The 14,120-nt window shown below is 33.7% G+C and overlaps 1 protein-coding gene across 11 annotated transcripts in view; it reads right to left on the reverse strand.

The window, feature by feature from the left end:
* Positions 1–14,120, reverse strand: part of FRYL (FRY like transcription coactivator) — a 290,501-nt gene that overhangs the window by 149,504 nt on the left and 126,877 nt on the right. For all 11 annotated transcript variants that reach the window (XM_027835975.1, XM_027835982.1, XM_027835981.1 and 8 more), the window contains 5 exons: positions 13,273–13,326; positions 8,975–9,114; positions 8,684–8,780; positions 3,013–3,092; positions 2,385–2,465 (listed from right to left, as the gene is read on the reverse strand). In XM_027835975.1, the coding sequence (XP_027691776.1) occupies positions 2,385–2,465; positions 3,013–3,092; positions 8,684–8,780; positions 8,975–9,114; positions 13,273–13,326 (452 nt within the window). The remainder of the gene's footprint in view (positions 1–2,384; positions 2,466–3,012; positions 3,093–8,683; positions 8,781–8,974; positions 9,115–13,272; positions 13,327–14,120) is intronic.

Raw genomic sequence — 14,120 nt, forward strand, 5'->3', positions numbered from 1 at the left:
TGATTGAAATTATAAATATATTATATAGGGTTTTAAGACAGAAATAAAAAGTTATTTGTAATTAGAAGTTAATAATCAGAACTTCTCTAAACATCACTATCACAAGTATAAAAAGCATCCCACGGGGGAAAAAATTAGCTTCTGGGTTTGCTTGTTTTATGACAGGCAAAAACGCCTAATTCTGTATTTTAGCGACTGTTTCTTCCGCTTAACACTGCTTAGTCTCTCCTGAGTGCTAGTCCTGCTTCAGAAGTTACCTAATGGATAACACCCCCTGGGTGTCCTGTAGGCATCTCAAACTCAACCCAGTCAAAACAGAACACATTATCTTCCCCTCTGAAACAACCCTTAAACTTCCCTGTTCCTGATGAAGACCCCACAAATTTTAATCACACAGGTTCACAACTTCAGACTAATTCTTGACTCTTCATTCTCTCATATCGAATCTGCGGCCAAGTTACGTCAACTGCACTTGCACGGCATCTTTTGCATCTCCCTCCTTAGCTCCATTTATATAAACCAGCAGCATCAGATATTTATCAGCTTGTGTGTGTCACCGCTAGCCTAAAATACAACAGGACCTCCTAATTGGTCTCCATGCTTTTGTTCTTTCCCCTCTAAAAACCATCATCCACAAAACTGCGAAAATAATCTTAAAGCACAAGTCTAACATATCTCTTTCCAGCTCAAGATCCTTATATGGCTCTCTACTGCCTCCAGGGTAAAATACAAACTCCTCAGTCTGGCATTTAAGGCTCAACCTCAACATGGTTACACCCTACCTTTCCATGTTATACTCCCCATAAATAATTTATGCTTCAACCAAACTGCTCTTTACCAAACTCTGCATTCCATCTTCTCTGTGCCTTTGCCAAGGCTATTTATTGTACTGTACTCCCTCCACACTTCGAACTTTTAGAATCCTCAGCTTCCTTCAAGGAATAATTTATGACCCACTTCCTATAGAAAATCATTACTGAATTCCTTAATTTTTAATTCAAACAACCTCCTCAGATTATCATTAGCTAAGTTATTTATATAAATACTGTATCCTCAATGATTCCCGCCTTCTCCTAGTAGCATACAAGCTCTAAGCCAACAACTATTTTTCATTTTTCTTTGGTATCCCCAGTGCTTATCACAAACCTTGCATAATTCTTTAAAACTTACCTAGACTTCGATAACGAGAACTAGTCTATGTCAGAGGTAGGGCTTGAACCCAGGTCTTCCCATCTGAAAGGCTAGTCCTCTACCTGAAGCACCATGTTATCTTACTAATAAATACTAAATGACTGATTATATTATCATATCATAAAGAAGAAACCATTGGTCTTGCATCTTATGAAGCTAAAATCCTAGTGCACTAAGAATACAAAACAAACCAATAATAAATACATAATATTAACTTATGGATTACCAGAATTTTGACTTTGCCCTTCACTATATCAGAGAACAACTAATACTACCCAACAGAAAGTCAAATAGCAAAAGATATTACTTCCAATTTATTCTGTTATGTCTTCAAAAAAAGTCATCTAGCAATCTGGCTATAAATCTTTAATACTTTTCTCTCTACCTCAACAATTGATAAATGCTTGTTTAATTTGTCTGTGCAACTAATCCAGCTGAAAAACTGTCAGAGGAAACAATGTCTGACTAATTCATACGACATCAAGTGACATGTGATTTCTCTTCATTAATTTCCCTGTGATTCATTTACTCACCATGGACTTGCCTCAAAATACTATAGGCAGATGCTCAATACAAATTTATTGCTGTTGCTGATTACAATGATGACAATGATGTTTCTTTAAAGAACAATATGGGCTGAAGACTAACCCTTTTCTTCCTTTTATCCTTTCATAGCCTCTCAACTCACTCAAAGTTCTCTTGGTTATCAGATCAAATAAAGGCCACTTAGAAATTCTTTATTTGACTCATTTCACAATAATCACGTGAGTCAAATCATGTCAGATTTCACTGGAAAACCATACAAAACAATTACCAGATCATTAGAACATTTTAAAAAAGAAATCTGTATAACCTTTTTTTTTTACACAACTGCTCAGGTATAAGATCTAATCTTTAATGTAAATACCTATTCTTGCCTTCCTATGGATAGATACTGGCAGTTAACCAAAATTAGAGGACAAAAGTGGTGAAAAGTTTATTCTGCATGGGTATTATTTATACATAATCTAATGAATGGAAAAGCCAAGAAGCAAAAAAGGACAGACTGCATACTAATTCACAATACTATGGAAAAATTCAAAGTGGATCTGCATGACATAATTGTTAAAAAATTTTTACTGAAAAGAATTTCTTAAAAAACCTGAAAATGGAACCAAAGAAAATTAAGATCAAAGTGATTAAAAAAAACTTACTTTGATTGAGCAAGAACCCCTATCACTTCTGCATATAAATCTGCAATAATATGCACATTCCCAGTGTTGGTTCCTGAATACCTAAAGCAATTAAAAACATATGAAAACAATAAAAGTATTACATAATTTTATTTATATAGTGCAATTTTCCTCAAATAATTCTTGCTATTTTGAAAACTCAATTAAAGTGGTAAAGTATTAGAAGTATCTTTTCACTCTTTTTCCTTGGATTATCAAAGAAGAACACTTTAAATTTGTCTAGTTTTTTCTTTTTATTGAACCCAAAATCAATTTCAAATTCCCTTCCAGGACGACAGTAAGGCAAACGTTACAAGATACCCAAAACTCAAGATGAGAATAAGAATATGTATTATTTTTGTATCTCTACAACTTTGCCAAGCATGTCTCGCTTTTATTGAGGTATCCTTCCCCACCCCACTCCCAATCCCATCAGAAATTCTTTATAAAATATTTCTTGTAAATGTAATTTGTATTCAACAAGTCTTTTGGACCATAAACTTTGATCTCTAAAACAAAATTGCTTATACAAATACAAATCTCTCTCTTTTTAACTATCAAAACTCAGATTGATAAGAACAGCAATAATTGAGATAAACATTTGACTTACCCTTCCTTGTGTTTAAAGTGCTTAAAAGCCAAGTTTAAAACTTCATGAACTAAGGGATCTGGCACTGGATGAACAGGAATCTAAGGAAGGAAAAGTATCTAATTCAATAAACAAAAAAATCCTAATAATTTGTTCGTTAGATTATTTCTAACATTTTAATGACAATGTAATTGAAATCTTTCATCAGGATCCATATCATGCAGTTAATGATTAATTTGTACATTATTTTTTCTATTATTTCATAATGCTGTGATTGATTTAACTTTAAACTTAAGCTAAGGTTCCTCAAAATTATAAAAAAATCATTAGAGCCAAGTGGTGTGCATCTAAACAATATCAACAATAGAGAAACCACACTACATTTATTTCAATGTTACTCATATGAGAATGTAAGAATTGCAATACAGTACTATACATAGTCTATTTAGCCTGGTATTTTCACTAACTACAACAGCCCAAAGAACTGAACTGTGAGATAAGTCACTGTGGTCTTTCCCGATGTCTAAAATCAATCAGGATTTACCAAGTGCTTGTGATGGAGAAGAGTTGCCAAAGGGATAATTAAGGTTTGGGTTGAATGAAACAATATTTATTTTATAGGAGCCACTCTTAAGGCCATATAGCATAATAAACGAAGTGCTGGAATTCAATGCAGAAAGGCCACATCCTGACTCTTCTGCTTACTACTTATGCGACCAAGGAGAAATCACTTAGATTCTCTAATCCTGCTTTATTTTTTGTCAAAGGGAGATAATTATACTGGTAGTACTTATATCTCACAGGATTATTGTGAGTATAAAAAGAGGTCTTTGCATGTAAAGCACTGAGCATCCTCTCAAAATATAGTATAAATGTCAGCTTATCCATATTTTTAATCCATTTACATTTCTTTCAGAAACTATCCCTTGTGGTACAGATATTCCTAAGTTTATTGCATGCTACATGAACGTATTACTTTGACTAATTTGTCCTAATCCTACCTTGATCAAATTTCCCCATATTCCAATAACATTGAATTCCAGTAACAAGTATATGCTCACCCTGTCCATGATGCTCAAGACTTGACACATTTGAATATCATCCATTTCAGTCTTCCTATTTCCAAACTAAAGAATCCCAATGACCTTCCTGATCATTCAAATCGCCATTTTCTGAACATTCTCTAAGATATGGTATCTTTCTTGAAGAAGGTAACCAAAAAATGCACAGAGTATATAGGTGTGGAAACATTCCAATTTTTTTAAAGTGTTAAGTGCATATATTCTGTTTTGTTTCCAATACATTTCTTCATCACGTTTTATATTGGCTTTTTATTTCAGAACATTGGGAACAATCTACAATGACTCCTACTTCCCATGCCTGGTTTCTAAATGACAGCTCAGAGACTTTCATTTTAGAGTTTGAATTACTGCTACATAAATGCATTGCCTTGTGCTAAAAGACAAAAATTATATCTGCAAGTCACTTCTCTACCAGACTCATTAAGTTTTCCTAGAGTCTATCCCTATCATAATGGCTTTTAATTACCCAGAAGGCTGAAGTGCAATCAACAGACTACTAAGCTATTTACAATGCCCAACCTTCCTCTAGTCCTTCGTAAAGATATTTCGTTTTTTTTGGTTGGGCAATGGGGGTTAAGTGACTTGCCCAGGGTCACACAGCTAGTAAATGTTATGTGTCTGAGGCTGGATTTGAACTCAGGTTCTTCTGACCCCAAGGCTAGTGCTCTATCCACTGTGCCACCTAGCTGCCCCATAAAGATATTTTAAAAAGAACTTTCCTACCATGGATCACTGAGGAACTGGCTCATATATGGGGAAAAGTAACCTTTTGTTTTTAACTCTTGTTTCTTGTCTTTAAGACCATGGAAAAATTCAATCCAATGGTGACTCAATTTTTTAAATAACCATTTACATTTATAACCTAATCAAAAGCTTAAAGTCTAACTTGTTTATAATCCATCTACTCCTCTTTATCTACATGTCTGTCTACTAACCCCCCTCCCCCAAATTTGAGTTCTTCACAAGTACAACATGCTGCCTCAGGAGCCTCGTGCCCCATAATGGACGTCTTGTGATCACTGGTTACTGATATTATGGATGGAATTGTTCAGACACAGGTTGGACTAGATGATCTCTAAGGTTCTTTTTAATTTTGAAATTCTATATGAGTTGTGAGGATCAAAGGAGATATGCACATAAAAGTACTTTATAACTACAAAGCCCTACATAAATATAGTTGTAAAATTATTATTTAGTAGTTTTTCCCAAGTCACTTCTTATAACAGTTCAAGGCTAAAACCTGAGTCAACTCCTTTTGGGTTCCTAGACTATCAATTCGAGGAATCAGTATTTAAAAAGACAGTGTTGTACAGGACTTCACCAAAATCCTACTCTGATATGTCACTGTTATGTGGAGGTGACCCCTGTGTCCATAAAAAATTATGGTGGAAAAGTACAAACTCTGTCAGGCCCTCCCCAAGCTAAAAAGCTTCCAAAATGATGGAAGGTATGTCTGTTAGGTCTTTTGTCTGAGGAGTAGTTTAACTAGGTTTAAGGGGGAAAAAATCATGTGGAAGATTTAGGATCAAATTATACCCCCAAAATGGTGACAAATTTGGGTTTGATTCACTCATCCTAAATATGCAGTATTTTATTCTAAACAATACAAGCATGTCAATCTACTAAAAGGATAGATCAGGTAACTGTTACTGATACTCTACAACAGTCAACCACACAGATCCTTTATTTTTTCTCCCTCCCCCTTCTAATATCAGAGGGAAGTACCAGCAGTGGAAAGGACCAGGAAAGGCCTCCTGCAGAAGAAGATGAGATCTGAGATGAGTCAAGAAGGAAGCCAAGGAAACCAGGGGTGGAAGTGAGGGAACAGAGCACTACAGGGATGAAAAATAGTCAAGACAAAGACACAGAGACAGGAAATTTGGTGTCATGTTTGAGGAACTGCAAATAAGCAAGTATAGTTGAAATTCAGAGTACATAAGTGGTGAGAAGACTGGAAAGGTAGGAAGAGGCCAGCTTAAGGAAAGCTTTAAATGCCAAATACAGGACTTTATATTCAATCCGGGAGGTAACAGAGAGTCACTATAGCATTGAGTAAGGTAGTGAGACAGTCAGACTTATGCTGAATGTTAGATAGACTAGAATGAGGAATGACTTGGGGAAGGGAGGACAGCGAGAAGAATATTGTAATAGTTCAGGCAAGAATTGAAGAGAGCCTAAAATAGGGTTAATACTGTATGACTAGAGAGAAGGCAACCTATACAAGATATGTTGTGAAATTAGAAACAATGGTATTTGGCAATGGACTGGGGATTTCAAAACATGAAGAGATTGTAAGTATCATTTACTACAACTCCATCACTTTACAAACATGGAAAATGAAGGATAGAGAGGATAACTAATTCATGCAAGGTCATAAACAGCATCATTTGCCAGTAAACTTCCCATAGCAAAGATAAAATTAGGACAAAGGCCAAATCTCACCCACAGATTAGAGGTTTCGTATTTATGGTACAGATTCTCAAAAAGTAGAAAAATATCAATGCTGGATATATAGAGATAATTCTCTCATACTACAATTTATAACCTACCATAATGATTTAATATTATGGCACTACTTTGCTAAGCATGTTTAATTATGCTCTACTATGACTGCCCAGAGCACATTTTTCTAACCATACTTTAAAAACATAGTCTTGAGTCATTTACAATTTATATTATGTTCTTAAAGAATATTCCCTTTTGAACATCATCTTCTTCAAAACAAATAAATTGTCAAAAAAATTTTTATCTAATTTTACAATGTGCTTCCATATATCAGTAGCACTGAATTTTAATAAGAATAGAACAGGAGTACTTATAATTACTCTATGGGACTAGCACTCTTAGTTAACTCAAAATCAAATTTTCCATCATTTCATTTAGGTATATCATGTAGAATTAAAGTAAAGAACTTATTAAAATAAAGTTAGATTAAATTTATGCTATTCCTTAATCTCTCAAAGTTTGAATCGTATTGAAAGTTATTATGTTAACATCTGACAACTTTTTCAAAAACTTTATTTACTTTTTAGTCCTGTTCAATTTCATTCACTTTGAAAACTAATAAAGAAAACTGTTATTTCCTTTAATCACTTAAGTTCCAACTGGGATGGATTTTTCCAATGTGTGGTTAAGAATGCCAGAGATAGGCATTGCTGGGTAGAAGGTACACAGGGCTGGACTGAATTATGTGATTACTGACAGCCAGAAACAATAAAACGAACAAGAGAAATCACATTTCATAGATCATCTATATCCTGCACTTCCTACCTCCTGATTCCCCATAAAGTATGAACCGAAGGGATTCAATGAATGACACCTTAAAGAATACAGTGCAGTTATATGAGCTGAATGTATGAAGTACTATATATTCTGGTATTTTCCTCCAGCAGAGCTAGCTATCTTTAAAGCAGTGATATAAAAATAAATATGTTTGGAATCTGGAAGCTAGTGCAGAAGAACAAATGTTAACATGTCAATCAACTATCAGGTATGTTGGGAAATTAGTACCAGAACTGTTAAGAACTGACAAAACGTATTGTTTTTCTCATCTGATTTTTCCCGGTTAGAATTCGATGGTTGTTTAGCTGATCAAAATAATCTGAAATTTGGTTACCAACCAAACATAAAAATAGGCTAGGGCACAAGAGATTCGGGATCATTTCCCCCAAACCTTGATTAGGACCACCCTTCCTAATGGTCTAGGGTACTACCTCTCATCCATCCCTAATTAGTCCTAGGATTTTGGGAATCCAACCGGACCAGGTGAAAAAGGACATAGCTCAAATTGGTTTTAGAAACCTTATGAAAAAGTTTTGTTTTGACAGCTATTATGACAATTAACAGCTCTTATAGAAATGCCCTTTAAAATTTAACAATGGAATTTTGACCATAAAAGAATCTTGAATAATGTAAGTAACAACTAACTATGGCTTGATATGTTATAAGTCATCTTGGGAAACATTTGATTCTATTCTTTTTTTTACATACATTGTGGTTATTTCCATATTCGTTACTTTTGAGATAATGCAAACATTTTGTGTATTTAGAATGAAGACTTTTTATGTTTATAACTTTTAAACTGTTCTTTGAATAACTACCTTTTCAAAAATATCATTCAAAAAAACAAGTTTTCATATTGGCAATATACCAAAAAAGTAAACTGAATCACAGACTGTTAAATCATCCTACATTTCATTTTAAAATTTTCAACAGATGTATTTTAATGCCATTTTTAAAAAAAAAGAACCCAACCATAGAGGCACTGTGGAAGAGTAGCTGGAACTGGAAGTAAAAAGGGCACCTGGGAGTATAGATTTGGATTAAAGAAGAAAGGAGAAAAGTATGTGGATGACAGATTGTACTTAGGCCTCAGATAGTGAATAAGCCTGCTTTAGTAGATGAGAGATTTAAAATACAACATGATACAATACATGACAAAGAATGATAGACAGTAAAGAATATAGGGTATATAAGCTTCAAACCAATAAAAAAATTAATTATATCACAGGCTAAATACATAATAGCTATAAAACTCTAAATATATAATTAAAACATATAGATTTTATTGCAAAAATTTAAAACAAGAGTTCACAAAAATAAGAGCTTACCTGTTTCAGAACTTCTACTAAAACTAAACAAAAAATGAAATCTACAGCTAAATCTCTCCTTTCAAGTAGGTAATCTCTTTCACGTTGCTGTTCATCCCTAAAACAATAATTCAGAATATAATGAAAATTTTAAATGAATGAAATTCTAATCAAATAAAGATAAATATTTTTACTACTCAGTGCTAATAGTATATTTATATTACTACCAAAGCAAACTGTTCTTTAAAATAATAGCATGGATTTGGTAGACATTAAAAAAAAAACCCAAAACAAACAAGCAAAAAAACTTACCCTTTAGATTTTGTGCTAGATCGGGGCCTATATTCATATGATTCATCTTCAGTTCCATTTTGACGTCTATACCAGTCAAACAAGGTGCGAAGTAAGGATGGGAGACAGTGCTCTGCTACTGAGCTCATAGAGCTTATCAACTGGAAAGATGATATATTTACTATCAATATTACAAAACAATATTGAAAGTTCTACTTGGGTTCATTAAATTCCCTGCCTCCAGTCTCTCTTCTCTAATCAATTCCCACACAACTATCAAGCTGTTATACCTTTTTATTTTTCAAAAATAAATTTGCTAGTCATTTTAAACATCCTTTTTTAATAATTCCAAATTTTCTCCCTCCTGTCTGCCCCTACCCCACCCACTGAGAAGGTAAGAAATGTGATTGCAATTACACATATGAAATTCAGGCAAAACATATTTCCAAATTAGCCATGTGAAGAAAAAAAAAAACAAGAAAAATAAAGTGAATTATGCTTCAATCTGCACTCATACTCCATCAGTTCTCTCTTTGAAACTGGAGAGCATTTTTCATCCTAAGTTCTTCAGAATTGTCTTAGATCATTGCATTGATCAGAAAAGCCAAGTCACTCACAGCTGATCATCATACAATACTGCTGTTAGTGTATACAATGCTCTCCTGGTTCTGTTCACTTCACTCGGCATCAGTTCATATAAGTCTTCCCAGGTCTTATTAAAACCATCTTGCTGTCATTTCTTATAGCACAATAGCATTCCATCACAATCAAATATCACAACTTCTTCAGCCATTCCCCAATTGATGGGAATCCCCTCAATTTCCAATTGTTTGCCACCACTGAAAGTGCTGCTATAAATATTTTCATACAAGTAGGTCTTTTTCCTTTTTGTTTTTTTTTTATCTCTTTGGGACACAGACCTAGTAATGGTATTGCTGAATCAAAGGGTATAGTTTTATAGTCCTTTGGGCATAATTCCAAATTGCTCTCCAGAATAGCTGGATCAGTTCACAATTCCACCAACAGTGCATTAGTGTCCCAATTTTCCCATACTCCCTCCAACATCTGTCATTTTCCTTTTCTGTCATCTTAGTAAATATGATAGGTGTGAGGTGGTACCTCAGATTGTTTTAAGTTGCATTTCTCTAATCAATAGTGATTTTAAAATGTGACTGACTACTGATAACTTTGATTTCTTCTTCTGAAAACTGCCTATTCATATCTTTTGATCATATTAATTGGAGAACAGCTCTTATTTTTATAAATTTGGCTCAGTTTCCAATGTATTTGAGAAATGAGGCCTCTATCAGAGAAAACCTGCTGTACAACTATTTTTTTCCAGTTTTCCATTTTCTTCTAATCTTGACTGCATTGGTTTTGTTTGTGCAAAACCTTTTCAATTTAATGGAATCAAAATTATCCATTTTACTTCTCGTGATCCTCTCTATCACGTTTGGTCATAAATTCTTTCATTATCCATAGATCTGACAGGCAAAATTTTTCATCCTCCCCTAATTTACTTATGCTATCACCCTTCATGTCTAAATTATATGCCTATTTTGACCTTACTTTGGTATAAGGTGTGAGATGTTAGTCTATACTTACTTTCTGCCAAACTGCTTTCTAGTTTTCCCAACAATTTTTGTCAAATAGTGAGTTGGATCTTTGAGTTTATTAAATACTAAAATATTACAGTCATTTACTACTGTATATTGTAGTACCTAACCTATTCAACCAATCTACCACTTTATTTCTTAGCCAGCACCAGATTGTTTTCATGATTACCACTTTGTAATATAGTTTGAAATCTAGTAGTGCTAGGCTACCTTCCTACACATCACTGATTCCCTTGATATTCTTGACTTTTTGTTATTCCAGATGAATTTTATTACTTTTTCTAGCTCTATGAAATAATTTTTGGTAGTTTGATTATGATATTAAATAAATAAATTAATTTAGGCAAAATTGTCATTTCTATTATATTAACTTGACCTACCCCTAAGCAAGTAATATTTCTCCAATTGTTTAGCTCTTAAACAGCTGTTCCTAAAGTACAAACCTCACCACATAACTTTTCTGCTCAAGAAGCTCTCGGTTATTTACTGTTTGGCATTCAAAACATTTCCAGTCCTATTCCAATCTATCTTTCCAGCCTCAATACACATTACTCTCCTGTACACATTCTAGAGACCATGGCCAAACTAGACTACTTGCCTTTCACCATTCATGCCTTTGTACAGGCTTTATCACTTATTCCTGAATGCAATCCTTTCTCATCTGACTTCTCAGAATCCATAACTTCCTTCAAAGCTCACCTTAAACATCACCTCCTACATGCAACCTTTATGATCTTTTTTGATAAGAGTGCCTTCTCCTCTCATTGCCTGGGGAATATTTTGTATCTATGTAAATATTGTTCCCTATGAAGGACCATAACCTTGATAGTTAGTAATGTCTCATTTTCTTTGTAGCCCCAGTACTAAGTATAGTTTCTATAGCAGCTTAATAAACACTTGTTGACTGACTGATCATGTGCCCCCCTAAGTCTTTTCTCCTCCAAGCTAAATATGACTATTAACTGATCCTCTTATGGCATGATCTCATGCACTATATTTGCTCTATATCCTCCTGACCCCCCCCCCCCCAGCTTATGAAAATAATTCTTATAACTTAGAGTACAGAACAGAACACAATATTCCAGGGACAATTTGACCAAGACAGACATATCTATCACAACACCCAAGTCTTAGGAACTATGATAGCTTTCCTAAAAGAACCTGAAACTGAATTAGCAGTTTGGCTGCTATATCACAGTAATGACTGACTGAGGCCTCTGAAAACCTCCAATATATAGCCACACAAAGTCAGTCAAATTTTACTTACAATGTTGATTTTGTTTAGTCTAAGTTTTTCCATTTGTCTCAGTTCTAATTCATCTTAAAAGATTCAGCCCAATATTCGAACTTATTAATATCTTTTTGAATTTCTATCATTTTATTAGCTAACAGTTCAAATTTTATGTTTTCTATAAATCTGATAAGCATTTCATCTCCAACTCCTGCATTTTATTGATGAGAAAACTGAGGTCAAGAGTTTTAAGTGACTTGCCCAAGATTATGGAGGTAGTAAGCTGTGCCATATTCGAGTCCTCTGATTCTGAATCCAGCACACTATTTCCACTTTATCATGACACAATACTCATTATTACAAATGTCCAGCCTCATCTTTAAAACTAATATTCTCACAGTGATGCCATATGACTGAATCACAAAACTCTTTGGAAAATGTGAATTACTCAAAAGGACATTGGAAAGACAAATTCTACACATCAGTAAGGATGAAACAGGTGACCAATGATGACTTGCACAAGACAACTGGCATTAAAAAAGTCATGAAGGGCATGTATGGCCAGAAAAGGATGTGATTAGTCATAGAGAGAATGTGAGATAAAATATGGAAAGCCTGAGCTGTAAAGGCATTATTATAGTTGGAACTGAACTGTATTATGTATGGAGAAGGTAGAAGTCAGCAATAGATTTAAACTATACAGTTATGTTTTGCTTAAAAAACACTGACATTAATTTGCATTTCCTAAATACATAGTGATAGTATGTAGACGCATCTCAAGCATACTTAGTAGAAGCAGAATGCTAATCTAGTATTTTTAAAGCATTGTAAACCATAAATGCAAAATCAAAAATAGATTCATAAAAAAACAAGATAAGAAAATAACTAGAAAATTGTTTATAAAACTATATAGTGATGTTCACTGGAGGGAAGTAATGTATATCAAAAAATTAATAAATTTTGATATTAAGGGTAAGGAAGTATAAAGAAAACTAGACAGAGAAGCATAGCAATGATTATCTATCATTGTGGGAGAGCTGATATACAGTTCTGATTACCCATCACTAAGAAAAATTGGAAAAAAATAAGATAAATGTTTAAAGACTAAAGTTATTGAAAGTTTACATAAGGAGAAATTGAGAAATAAATTTAAACCATCTGAAAAATGACAAGTCTAAAAGGCTTGCTAAACACAATGTAATAACCTCCCAGTTATTCTGAACAGGAATTGCAGAATCCATTTGAATTGAAATCAACAGATAGCTCAAGCAGAGGATGCTCTAGTTATTGCTAAAAACTAAGCCATCTAGAATGAAATCTCATGGTTAAGAGGATGAGAACACTGCAGGAAATAACACACATTTCAAGCTAAGATAACAGAAGGAATTTGCTAACGCTGAATTTAACTACACTAGGCCATTAGATAGTCTATCCTTAGGAAAATTGTCATGGCTTAAAAAAAATCCACCTACCTGGTCAAACTGAAGATCTTCACCCCTTTGAAGAGATCTAGACAATAACTTCTCCTAAAATGCAAGAAAAAAATTTTAGCAAAAAGTATAAAGTGCCAAACTAAATGGTAATTTCATGATATAGGCAACTGTGATTTATTCTTTATTAAGTTCTAAAGGACTATCTTCAGATACATTAGCAAGAGAGAGCAGAGCAAACAGAACCCTCCCAAAGTAAACAGACTATTATAGGAGAGAAGTTCTGAAGCCACAAATCCAAATACTACATGTAAAAAGTAATTATCAACTTTAAAAATGCAAAATGGTCAAATAGATTTGTATATGTAGTACTAAACAACAATTTCGTTAACAATGAACAAGTAAGTTTGAAACTAAAGATGTTCAAAGGAAATTTAGTATTCAAGGAAATTTTACCTTATATTGAAAGTGTGCCCAAAAGAGGGAGAGACCACAATAATGAAGAATACTGGGAGTTCCCTATACCACAACTGAAATCATACTGTTATCAAATTGATATATTTTCTTTTTCTATCACTCAATGTTTCCCTCTCTTATACCTCCCAGAAAGCCATTCAACAACAAATACAGGAGGAAAAAGTACAGCGAAACTAAGACATCAAATCAGAATTCAGTGTGCATAAGTTCACAAATAATCCGTACTATCCAACATCTATCACCCCCAAAATATACAAAGAAGAGGGGAGAGGCTGCCTTTTCATATCTCATCTTTTGGGCTAATCTTAGTCATTATAATTTCACAGTATTCCATTTAGATTGTCATGTTGTTACTGTTATTTACATTTACATTGTTATAGTTATTATGCTAAGTATTTTAGCAAATATGCTTA

The sequence above is a fragment of the Vombatus ursinus genome, unplaced genomic scaffold (assembly GCF_900497805.2).
Source record: "Vombatus ursinus unplaced genomic scaffold, bare-nosed wombat genome assembly UNPS02014818.1, whole genome shotgun sequence".
Lineage (NCBI taxonomy): Eukaryota > Metazoa > Chordata > Mammalia > Diprotodontia > Vombatidae > Vombatus > Vombatus ursinus.